This window comes from Odontesthes bonariensis, chromosome 22 (assembly GCF_027942865.1).
Source record: "Odontesthes bonariensis isolate fOdoBon6 chromosome 22, fOdoBon6.hap1, whole genome shotgun sequence".
In the NCBI taxonomy this organism is placed as follows: Eukaryota; Metazoa; Chordata; class Actinopteri; order Atheriniformes; family Atherinopsidae; genus Odontesthes; species Odontesthes bonariensis.
In genome coordinates this window covers 29,157,528-29,170,663 of record NC_134527.1, presented here as the reverse complement: position 1 = coordinate 29,170,663, position 13,136 = coordinate 29,157,528, and the positions used below count along the sequence as shown (strand labels likewise).

Sequence of the window (13,136 nt, the reverse complement as noted above, 5' to 3'; positions counted from 1 at the left end):
TGGGACGCCCACTCTGTCTTTAATTCCTTGTTCATTTTAAACTCTGGATGCATTTAATGAATCTTCTTGAGAGCATTAATCTTTAACATAACTTGAGCACAGACCATGCCGAGCAGTTATGAAATGTCAAGCACTTCCAGAACAATCTTAACACCACAGGTTAAACCATTCGCTGATGCATCAACCAGCACAAAGGGCAAGAAAAGCATCTCCACGGTTTAAAATCTGCACACTGCTCTTTAACATTTCCACATCTGAGCCATCGCAGCTGATTTCCAGAGTGGAAAAAGAGAAATTAGCACAATTAGGCTCGTTATTTGCTTACAGATCTACTGCTCTCACAGTACAGTAAAAGGTGAGCTACAAATAAAAGCAGTGTGTAGCAGAGTTACTTTGTGAGGTGTGCTTGTGTTTGACTTGATATTCAGAAAGTGACTGCAAGCAAAAGGACCCGTAAGGATGCTATTCTTAGTCCAGCACAGCAGCATCCCAGAGCAGCACCACGTCAGACACAAACTCACAGACAGCACGCCAATAAATACTGAACATTAATGTGATTTAAACACGTTATATCCTGAATTTGAACTGAAACAGCAAACACTGCTTTCCATTTTTATACCTTCGTGCTTCAGGCAACTTTACTTTAAGTGCTGCAAAGCATAAACCACTTCAACTATCAACCTTCATCACCGCGGAAATGTCAGTTAGGTGGTGGAGGGGTGAGTATACTATAGTGGGCAGCAGCATTAGAATAAAGCAACAATGGGCGTGGAGAAGAAATCAAATGCAGAACAGGCTGAAATTCTTAAAAACTTTCAATATTTAAATTAAAAACAGCTGGTCAAATGACCGTGCAGCTTGAAAAAGGAGTTAATAGCGATTAATTTAGGACTATAAAGCGCATTACTTTGCTTCTATTGTTTTGTCTCGACTGTACTGTCGACTACCTAATAAACAAACAAATGAATAAGTTAGAGACTAACTGGTAAACATGTTGGAGCATTTAGCTGCCAATGAGTCTCACCAACGGCAGACTATTTGATTGCAGCGGTTCTCAAAAATATTGGGGCTATAGATGGATCAGATGTCTAACTGCATGATGATCGTCCTCAGTTAACTCATTCATACTGTTAACAGATACTCTAAATGCACCTTAAAGGCATATTTTTTTTATATTCTTATCAACATAGGAGCAGGACAAAAATGCTTGGTTCTGCAAATGTATTTTATTTTTCTATATTTATTCTTGCAATGATCCAAAATAAACTGCAAACACATTGCAAACTATGTATTTTATAAGAGGGAGTGGGATGTCTTCTACAGTCTGTCTAAAACTACCCACACCTGTTGTTCATTTCTGATACATTTCCATATTTGACTTCTTTCCATACTAAATTTGAAATAAAAGCTCTCCTTGGTTTCCTTTTTTTTTTTTTTTTTACTCTATCTCTATGAGTTTGATATGATCACAGCTAAACAAGAAGCCACAGGTGACTGTATGAATACGTTTATCCGAGTATCTGCAAAGAGAGGACATCAATTGAGCCGAGTTATCAGAGCTTTGATGTCCTCTGATGTTTTGTCTGACTTTATGTAGCCTCATCACAAACCTCTGTTACATTCAGCCTGGTGTCAAATCACACCGCCAAGTTCATCATGCGAAGATCAAACAACGGCCGTATGTGTCGTAAAGCTTGTTACTTTTATGAGGTTTGTGTCAGGACGGAAGATGCATCATCAGACGGAGGATTTACTGTATTTCCATGAGTCACACTGAGCTGAAACTACTTATTATGTCGATTATTATGAATATCAGCTGGTAATTCTCTTAGTCCACCCGACTTCATTGAAGCAAAGTTTCTACGAGTCGACACAGGCCGGGTTTAAAACTCTTAGAACTCTTAGAGACGGAGTTTGAAAAATATGAATACCAGGCTCAACAACAGATGAGTTGTCTGGTTATTTCTGACTGGTATAAAAATGACGCATTATCTTAAATACCAGTTCTTTAAATGTTAAGTATCATTGGTGTTCTGAGCTGGTTCCTTCTGTGTCAGTGGCTGAGCTAAACTGTAAGTACAGTAGAGGCAGGCGGCCCCCCATGGCTCTAATGCCAGGCTGTCACCCTGCAAGGGAGGCAGATTAGCAGCCATGTCCTCTTTCACCATCTTCAGCTGGCAGAGTGTGTCAGGAAAACAGAATCAGACACTTAGTCTGTAAACGGAGGACTGACTAAACATCATGTTGCTCTTTGGTCTTAAGTGTGAAAACAAACGGCCACAAATCCCTTCCATGACCTCTAAAGAAGCTCTGGTTTGGTCAGCATGTTGCCAGATAAAGAAATGATAAAGATAAGGATTATTTCTAATATTTTAGTACAGTATCAGCACAGAACAGATCCTGCGTTTGCCATTTCTGTGGATCACAGATGCACAGATGTTTCAGCCAAACATCAGTGTCCTCTGGTTCGTGCAAAATATTTTCCCATCAGAGCACTTTGCTCAGGTTTACTTGTGGTTCTCGGAGTTTCTGAAAGCAGAATGGGAGTCAGAGCCTTCAGTTATCAGGCCCCTCTCTGTGGAACCAGCTGCCAGTTTGGAGGCAGAGCCTTCAGTTATCAGGCCCCTCTCTGTGGAACCAGCTGCCAGTTTGGGAGGCAGAGCCTTCAGTTATCAGGCCCCTCTCTGTGGAACCAGCTGCCAGTTTGGGAGGCAGAGCCTTCAGTTATCAGGCCCCTCTCTGTGGAACCAGCTGCCAGTTTGGGAGGCAGAGCCTTCAGTTATCAGGCCCCTCTCTGTGGAACCAGCTGCCAGTTTGGCTTCAGGAAGCAGACACCCTCTCTAACTTTAAGATCAGGCTTAAAACTTTCCTTTCTGATAAAGCTTATGGTTATGGATGGCTCAGGTGACCCTGAAACATCCCATAGTTTTGCTGCTATAGGCCCAGACTGCTGGGGGACTCCCCATGATGCACCTCTCCCCCCTCTGCTCTCTTTACTCTCCATGTACATATGACATTATGTACATGGAGAGTATGTTGTCAGTAACTTGTGTTTCTCTCTCTCAGCAGGTATCCCTGGCCTGGTGTTACGGTGCTTGTTGTCCCCTCTTTACTGTCCTCTCAGCCCCCTGCTGGTCGAGGCAGATGGCCGCCCTTCCTGGTTCTGGTTCTGATGGAGTTAAAAGAGAGTTTTTTTCTCTCCACAGTCGCCTCGTGCACTCGCTCAAAGAGAAGTTTCAATGAAATCTGTTTGTTTCCTTAGCGACAAAATTGTTTTTGAATTGGTTCAGTATGAATTGGACTAATTTGGAATTTAAATAACATGATTCGTTTTGATTATGATTTTATTACAATGAACTCTTAATTGTCTCGAATTTGACTGTATTTTTGACATTTGTTGTGATTTTGTCCTTTAGAAATAAAGCTGAATTGAATTGTGTTGCACAGACCAGCGTTTCCCAACCCTGGTCCTCATGGCACCTGCCCTTTATGTTTTCCTGCTCCAACACACCTGAGTCAGATAAATGGGTCAGTCCTTCAGCTCTTTAAGCTCTGCAGAAGGCTGATGAAGAACCATTCATTTTAATTCATTTGTGCCTGGAGGACCATGTTTGGGAAACAATGGCATAGACAATTCATTTTGTTCAGCCAAGCAAGCATTGAAAAGTCATTAATTCGGTAATGGTTTAACAGAATGATCATTGCTGCTAATTAGGTCTGCAAATAACAGGAATTTGCTTTGCTTTTGCAGCAACAACAAACATCAGCAAATAAACAGTGAGACAAAGATAAAAATGTAAATAAAGTATGAACGAACATACAATTTTCCTCATATTTGGCTGTGTGTGTGAAGGCAGAATGAGTTCAATAATGATGGGAATCCTTAATGCAGTTGGTTAAATGATCAATCCAGGTGACTAGTACAAGAAAATATAAAACCTGTAAATAAAATGAAAAATAAACACAATGAATATAATGTTTAAAGCAGCTTGAAGCTCAAACAGTCCACTACAACTCCATCTGTAAATGGCTTCAAAATTCAGCAACAGAAATCATCACTTTGCTTCCTGTTTCAGCAAAATCTGAAACAGATTTTGAATAAAAGAATAAAAGAATCAGATGAATCCTTTCCACCATAAACTGAGGCAAAACAAGGATGTTGCAGTTCAGAGGGCGCCAGTCACAGGTACGATGTGAGGAATGCCAAACGAGGCATGACAGATTACCTGCATGTTAACCAGGAGATTAACTGATAAAATCCACTTTGTTTCCTAAAAGCTAAAATGCTCTGAATCCACCAGGGGCCAAGTTAAATGTGATCATTGTTGGATTTTCCTGAAATAAACTCTACATCATATGTGTCAAACACAAGGCCCGCGGGCCACATCCGGCCCGGCTTGCAATTATATCCGGCCCGCGAGATCATTTTATAATATTGTTACTAATGGCCCGGCAATATGAAGCGCTGGTAACACAATAAACTACAGATCCCATAATGCAGCGCTTCAGCTGCCTTGCGGAGCGCTTTTCACGCCAATCAGGTCTAGTGTCTGTTGCTGCAAGTTATTGCGAAGCTAGCCCCTCATGATGCCGAAGAGAAAAGTTGATTCTGAAAACAGAGCCTTTCAAAACCGATGGGAGGCTGAGTATAAGTTTACTGACATTGCCGGTAAACCCATTTGTCTCATTTGTGGCGCTAACATGGCTGTATTTAAAGAATTTAATCTAAGACGGCACTATGAGACAAAACACCAGGATAACCTGAAAGACCTGAATGCAGAACAGAAGACACAGAAAGTAGAAGAGTTAAAAAAGAAGCTGACATTTCAGCCGACGTTTTTTACCCGTGCAAAATCACAAAGTGAAACTGCTGTGAAAGCAAGTTTTATCGTGGCGAAGGAGATTGCTCAAGCAGCCCTGCCATTCACCGAGGGAGAATTTCTGAAGAGCTGCATGATCAAGGTGTGCGACGTCGTATGTCCAGACAAAAAGCAGATGCTGGCAAATTTAAGCCTGAGTAGAAATACGGTTGCTGATCGAGTTTGTGAGATGGCCACTGATTGAAGAATACAGTTGAGTGAAAGAAGCAAAGACTTTATTGCATACTCTCTTGCTGTGGATGAAAGTACTGACATGACTGACACTGGACAGCTAGCCATCTTCATCCGTGGGGTGGACTCCAATTTGTGCGTTACAGAGGAAATATTGGACATTAAATTGATGCACGGGACAACGACTGGAAAGGACATTTTTGAATTTCAGTCCTTTATGCGGGAGATAGATTCAGAGTTTGCCGACATTCCTTATCATACAGAGGTGCGCTAGCTAAGACGGGGAAAAGTTCTCAACAGATTTTTTGAGCTCAGCAACGAAATCTGTCAGTTCATGGACAGTAAAGGAAAAGACTCCACCATTTTGCGGGATGAAAAGTGGAAATGTGAGTTGGCGTTTCTGGCTGACATAACAGCTCATCTCAATGCCTTAAACCTCCAGCTCCAGGGATGTGACCGCATGATCACTGACATATATGACGCAGTGAAGGCATTTCAAATGAAGCTGCTTTCATTGGAGACACAAATGCACCAGTGCAACTTGCCCCACTTTCCCTGTTGCCGAGTAATGCTGAACCAAGTCGGCACAACGGTGTTCCCAAATACGCACTTTGCTGATAAACTGAGCGCACTGCGCATGGAATTCGCGCGGCGCTTTGGTGACATTGAAAAGCAAAAAAAGAATTTTGAGTTGCTTCGCAACCCATTTGCCGTCGATGTGGAAACTGCACCTGTGCAGATTCAGATGGAGCTGATTGAGCTGCAGTGTAATGAGACACTAAAGGCAAAGTACGACACTGCAGGGCCCACAGAGTTTATTCACTCCATTCCCGCAGCAATGCCCCAGCTCCGCCTACATGCGGCTCGAACCTTGTGCATGTTTGGTAGCACATATCTGTGTGAGAAGCTGTTCTCAGTGATGAAGACAAACAAAACAGCACACAGGAGTCGTCTCACTGATGAGCATCTGCAGTCCATCCTGAGAGTCTCCACAACACGGGACCTCACGCCAAACATAAACGAACTTGTTGCCAAAAAAAGATGCCAAGCATCCAGCTCTGATAAAATGGCATAAGAGCAAAGAAAACTGAATGTTTTGATTTGTTATTTGTTATTGCTGAAAAGCACAAATTTAATTTACATTTCCAGATTTTGTTTTGTTTTGCAGCATGTTCATATTTCTAACTTGTATAACTTTGACAGGAGATATTTTTATGGAGAGTAAAATCATTTGGGATATTTAAAATTTAAGTTTTTTTTATATAAAATGACATAAAAGCAAAGAAATGCAAATGTTTTGATTTGTTATTTTAATGTTTACTAAAAGCACAAGCACTGTCACAATTTTTATTTATTTTTTTCAGGCGTTTTTTGCTGCATGTTCATATTTCTAACTTGTATAATTTTGAGTGGATATATTTTTATGGAGAGCAAGATATTTTAAGTTATTTAAAGTTTAAGTTTATTTATTCCAGAATAACATTCCTGTCTGTTTTTATTCATATTTATGTTCAAATTGCGTTCAAACACTATGTTTTAGTGTGTTTAATAAATGTTTATTTTGTTCGGCCCGCGACCTAAAGTGTGTTTTGAATTTTGGCCCCCTGTGCAATTGAGTTTGACACCCCTACACAGCTGCTGTGGGGATGGAGCATCTTCACGCCACACAGCAGCAAAAAAAGGTAATATGAGTCATTTAAAATTAGCTCTCACCGATCAGAATTATTCTTTTAATAGTATTAAACTGTCTTTTTCACTACACTCAGAATGACGTTATTCCACCAAATCACATCCACACTGGAGAAGGGAACCCAACTCCTTCAAACATCGCTATCCGCTGGTATGATTAAAAGTGTATGAATAACTAACCCTTTTGTGCCTTGTGCAGAAAACTTAATAATAAACACATTTCAGTTCTGATTCATAGTCATTTTTGTCCATTAAGATTGCTTTCAAATTGGCTAACTTACATCAAAACAATCAAACAGAGATTTCAGTCATATTTATCATTTTTGTGGCTTTCTACACATCCCAAGAGCTCAATGGGAATGTCTCCGTCCAGAAAATCCTCCAAACAAGTGTCAACTTTTTTCTGTGTCATCTGTTCGTGACAGCGGGCTCACATAACAGACACACTACAAATGACAGACGTAGCCACAGGATTTTAGGCATGAAGCCAATGAGAAAATGCCTCAAAGTGTACCGAAAGCCACAAAGGGCTGACTCCAAAACATCTCTGGACCTCACCTCAAAAAGCATCAACTCGATTCACCCCTCCTGGTCAAGTGTGCTGTTAATAATCCAATGACTGAATAGAGATTAAAGGTCCCATGAGATGCTTTCCCATGTTTTCTGGCTTATCTATGATGTTGAAATGATGAATTATAATCTTAATCATCACCCAAAGCTCGAAAAAGGGAATACACCTGTTTCAGTATGATCCAGAAGGAACTCAGTTTGTCCAGAATTCTCAAACTCTCGCTCGCAAGTATTGTTTTCGACTACCAGGGTTTCCTTTTAGGCAGTGCAAGCCTGTGTGAGCTCTAAAAGCCAATGTCATGGCACTGGTAAGATCGAGCTATTCGTCATTCCTTTTCAGAGCAAGGTACTTTGTGTTTTCTTCAGAGTTGTTTAAGACATTTTACTTTTGCTTTTAGGGCAAACATTGACTTCTGATCAGCAGCTAACACAGGTGAACTCTCTCAGTAGACAACATGGACAGAAACTCACAGCCAACAATTCAACATCTGGGGTGCAGAGACGCTCCTTCTCAGTGGCACGTCCAGGATTACAGCATCTGTTGTTAACCAGCTCTGTGATCCTCCTCCTTCACTGTTACCGCTCTGTCTGAAGTCTCTGTCTGCCCGGATAGTCTTAAAGCTGAGCAGAGAGCTGTTAGAGTTGTTCTCTTCCTGATATTCCTGCTGTGTCCTCATCAGGGCTCCAAGCTCGTCCATTTTATCTGCCAATGATCTCACATTTCCCATGATGATCAGGGGAAGAAATGGTTTAAACTCCCTCCTCCTTTTTCTCCATTTTATTTCCTGCTCTGCATCCTGGTCGTCTCCTCTTCAACTCATAATTTGGGGTCTTATTCCAGGCATTACCTTTGAAAAGCTCAGTTAGCTGCTCACACACATCTTTCCCGCTGCCATGGTTAAATGTTATAGCAGATGTGAAATAAATTGCCAGAGTTACCAGCAGAAGTTGTAGATGCGAAGAAAGGACACAGAGCTACCAATAGGGCGGCGCCATTTTGGAATAACGAATTTATTTAATAATGAGTTAACGAAAAATTCCTCCTAACGTTTTTTTATTTACGCAAGATTAACGTAGGCACGTTCTATAAATGTGATCCTTTGTAGGTCAGGAAATCAAGACGGGATGTAGCCTAATCTTGTGGACTGAAGCCAAAACGGATAAGGAGAAGCGCCTTTTGAAACCGTAAATTCATCTTCAAACCCCTGCCAGATGTTTCTCTCGACAAGACCAAAGTTATCTGCCGTTTCTGTAGATCTAGACTGAGTTATCAATTAGAAAGGACGTGGCTGATGCAGACATTCCCACTCCCTTTCGTAAAAGTCAGACCACACCGAGTAGTTTGTAGCTGGAGACGCCTGGAAAACTCCAGCTGAGGCAGGTTAGACACAGTTACAATGTGTAAGATTATTCCCTTAAAGTGTGAAAGTGTCACATTCAGGTTAATGTTATCTTCTGTTATTGCTTGTTGAGCTTCAGTTTGTCGTGAAAAGCTTTCAGCATATTTTTTAATTCAGAGTGAAGAATGTTCTGGACAGAATTTATCAGGAAAATTTCTTTTGGATTATTTTAAAAATAAATATCTTATAAATTTGCATAAATCCATTATATTTGTCTCCCCCTGTGTTGCTAAAAGTATTAAAAAGATCCATTTAAGGTACATTTGGAACATATAAAAGTGTGTTGAATGTTTTAATAAATTGCAAGCCCTACCTTTGAGTCTCTTCAGCTTTGATAACAAACAGAATATTTCATGGTCTCTGACTTCTTTGGACAAAACTTGACATTTGGGCTGTGGGTAGATATGATGTTTTTTTTTTCCTCTGTTCTCTGATATTTCACAAACCAGAACATCACTGACTGGAAATAATAATCATTTACAGCTCTACTTGTGCCACAGATAGATTTCATTCCAGATGATAAAAGCAACTTTAAGTTTGAGAATGTGCTGGAAAGTACAGCAAATGTGGAAAAACTGTCCATCATAATCTGATTAAAGCCACATTACAAGAACCTGTTCAGTCCTCCAACAGTTGTGTTAATGATCTATTCATCTACTGATTACTTTCTTCACAAAGCCAATGACTGTTTGACAAGTTTCAAAAAGCCCTAAATCATATTTTCAGAGTTGTATTTTTGATGCACCAGCAGTCCAAAACCCAAATATGTCAGTTTTACGATCATAGGACTTTCTCACCAACAGACCTCAAGTGGTGAGAATTGGGGACTGCTCATCGTCCACACTGATCCTGAGCACAGGCACACCGCAGGGATGTGTGCTCAGCCTGGCCCTTTTCACTCTGTTCACACACGACTGTTCTGCTATTCACCCAACAAACATGGTTGTGAAGTTTGCAGATGACACCACCTCATATCTAGAGTTTTAACCCGGACTAAGAGATCTGAACACATCACAGCAGTTTTAAAATTTTTACTCTGGCTTCCAGTCAGTCACAGAATAGATTTTAAAAGCCTGCTGATGGTTTACAAATCCCCGAACGGTTTTAGGCCCAAAATACATCTGTGATATGTTCAGAGAATATAAACCCAGCAGAGCTCTTAGATCCAAGGACTCAGGTCAGCTGGTCCAGTCCAGAGTCCAGACTAAACATGGAGAAGCAGCATTTAGCTGTTATGCTGCAAATAAGTGGAACAAACTGCCAGTGGAGATTAAACTTTCACCAAATGGAGACATTTTTAAATCCAGGTTAAAAACATTTCTTTTCTCATGTGTCTATGCATGAAATCTGCACGATATCTTTTAATTTATCTGGACTGTTGCTTGTTTTTTAAAATCATTTAAATGATTTTATTTGTTTCTCTTAATATTATTTTATGTATTTTTAATGCTTCTTCCACTCCCTGCTGCAATGCTTTTATTTTATGTGAAGCACTTTGAACTGCTTGTACATGAAATGTGCTATACAAATAAATTTGATTTGATTTGATATCGTACAACAATGAGACTCACTACAGAGAGGAGATCCAGCACCTGACAGGATGGTGTTCAAAACAACAACCTTGTCCTGAACACCAGCAAGACCAAGGAGGTCATTGTGGACTTCAGGAGATCCAGGAAGACAGAACACACCCCTCTCCTCATTCATGGGGCGGAGGTGGAGCGGGTGGACAACATCGAGTTCTTGGGCATCCACATCACATCTGACCTCACCTGGTCTATGCACATATCCCACCTGGTGAAGAAGGCCCAACAAAGGCTCTTCTTCCTGAGGAAGCTGAAGAGGACTGGACTCTCCCCTCAGCTTCTGACAAACTTCTACAGAGCCACAGCAGAGAGCATCCTCTGTCTTAGTGCAACAGTGTGGGACGGGAGCTGCGCTGCACAAGACAGGAAGGACTTGGCCCGTGTGGTCAAGACAGCACAGGGGATTGTGGGGAGTCCTCTCCCAAACCTGGACTCAATATACGACAATAGCCACAGACCCCACCCACCCAGGACACCAACTGTTTGTGCCTCATCCGTCCGGAAAGAGGTACAGGAGTATCAAAACCCACACCAACACACTGAGACACAGCTTCTTCCTCAGAGCTGTAAAATCCATAACAGGGGAAAAAAAACACGCCATCTGCATCGCCCCTACTCCGCTTCTACTTCCGTTTCTCTACACCAAGTACTTGTACTACGTACTTGGCAAGTTCGGGTCAGAAGTACGAGGACGCGAGGGTGCATTTCTATTATTCTGCATTTGAAAGCAGCATAATTAATGATGTCGAAGTTAAACTGTTACTGCACCTTTATCTCCACAGTGACCAGTGACCCCAAAAATGGTCACTGGTTGGTGTCTTGTTTTCAGTGAGCGTATAACAAAAACAAGGAACAGGCGTTAAAAATGAACCGGGTGGTCTGCTTTACCGTGAAGGAGGACGCTTATATGAAGCCCCACCCTTATTGTAACTGTCCAACGGGGTTTTATGTACTCAGAAATGGACGTGGATCTAGAAACTCCTGCTCCTGGATCATTTTAATTGATCAGACTTCATTTGTAAAGCACTTTTCATACAAACGAACACACAGAGGTTTATACAAAGGTAGTAACACTAGAACACATGAGCTCCGAAGCACTGAAGGATCGTGTTTTGAATTTAAATAGATAAAGAAAAGACCTTTATACAAGAGAAAAAATAAACTCCAGATTTATTCAATTATCAATCCTAATAGTAGAGTTATCGGATCATAGATGTGGAAGAGAATATGTGCATTTCTTTTTAACATTTAAGATAATCAGAAATATGTTCAGAAAACATCAGTTGTTCTTATATTTATAAAGGAAAAATCTATCAGAAAAGTGTGCATGACTGAGTTTAAACCCTGGATTTACAGACAGCAACATGAAAGAGCTTCACAAAGAAACGCTGCACATCTGTAGTTATTCATGCGCCCTAAATGTAAAATTCTTTTACATTTAGAAAGCTTCAACATAGAGACTGCTCCTGATCTCCTTTGATTATTTGATTATGTAATCATGCTGGTCTTATGCCTGCATGTGTAAATATGTCCAAAGAAATGTAACTTTACACCCCACAGCTGTGCCACAAAGGAAAAACCGACGTGTTTGTGCCATTTTAATTAGAGAAATACTCTATTTTTTCTGCCTCAGTCACCGCATTTTAAAACCAAACCTGAACAAAAGACTTCACACTGAATATTTTAGATATTTACACAGAAATATTTGACTTTGAAGTAAAACTGCTTAGCAAACAAACTATTGAGCTATAACATATTGTTATAGCTCAAATTTTTAAATTTCCCTGCTATGCTTCTGCATAAATGTGATGGATGAACTTTTAATGCACTTAAAGTGTCTGTAATTCTATTCTGAGCCATAATTACCAAGGATATTTGATATTTTTCCAACATTTTGGACTCCTGGAAGCCTCAGTTTCGTCAATTCTCCGTAAAAGAAACTTTTAATTGTGTTTAAAATAAGAATGTCACGCATGTGTGGTTGGATAGATCGCATTAAGCTGTAGAAAGGAGAAAGAAAGTGAGAATTTTTAATGTTTTTAGCGTCTGAAATGAAGAATGTGATGATCGTATCTGTCTCTTTGGGAGTTAAAGGGTTGTATTTGGCACAGATGGAAATATTTAACGCATTTTGACTGTGAAAAAGTAACATTTGTGGCTTTAAACGCAGGTTACAGGAAATCAAAATGGATCTAAAGCGTTTCCCCTTCCTGCTCCTCTTCCAGAAGAACGTGAACCGGGACGCACCTGCTGTTTCTCCGTGGGCTCCTTGCTGATGGCGGACACCTTGGACGCCGGTGCACGCTCGCACTTACATCCTTCCAGCAGATATATGCCGGAGGGCCTCGTGCTTTGGTCGTTCTCGAAGTAGAAGAGCACGTTCTGGTAAAGGGCGAAGTACTTCTCGGTCCAGCGGCTGTTCTCCGTGGTCTTCTTGCTCAGGAAGCCCCGCTTGGAGCCCTCTTTACGCGCCACCACGGACAGATGCAGCGCGTGGCCTTCGTTGTACCGCACGCTCTTCTGCATTTTATCTTCAGTCTTTTACTTGAAGTTTAAACAGAAACCATCACATCGCACCGCTGCTTCAGATATGCTGCAAATGAAGTTATTTTTAGCCGATGGACACCAAAGAGAAGGCGGATAATATCTCCGTGTGCTGGGAAAGGTAATCCAGGCTTACCATGGTATAAAAAGTTGCAGCGTCCGCGGCGCAGCGCACATCCCTCTGTGCTATCAGAGCCAGCTGAGCCACTTTATCTTTCAGCGTGGAAATTAAAGATAAAAATGGTCTTTAAAAAAAAAAGAAAAAAAAAAAAAAAAAAAAAAGGACAAAGCGCGTC

At 40.9% G+C, this 13,136-nt stretch overlaps 1 protein-coding gene across 1 annotated transcript in view; it reads right to left on the bottom strand.

The window, feature by feature from the left end:
- The window catches only part of rasgrf2a (Ras protein-specific guanine nucleotide-releasing factor 2a), a 114,819-nt gene extending 101,918 nt beyond the window's left edge, over positions 1–12,901 (bottom strand). Inside the window, exon 1 of the mRNA XM_075456057.1 lies at positions 12,544–12,901. Coding sequence (XP_075312172.1) covers positions 12,544–12,822 — 279 coding nt within the window. The 5' untranslated portion in view covers positions 12,823–12,901. The remainder of the gene's footprint in view (positions 1–12,543) is intronic.
- Positions 12,902–13,136: the final 235 nt, after the last annotated feature.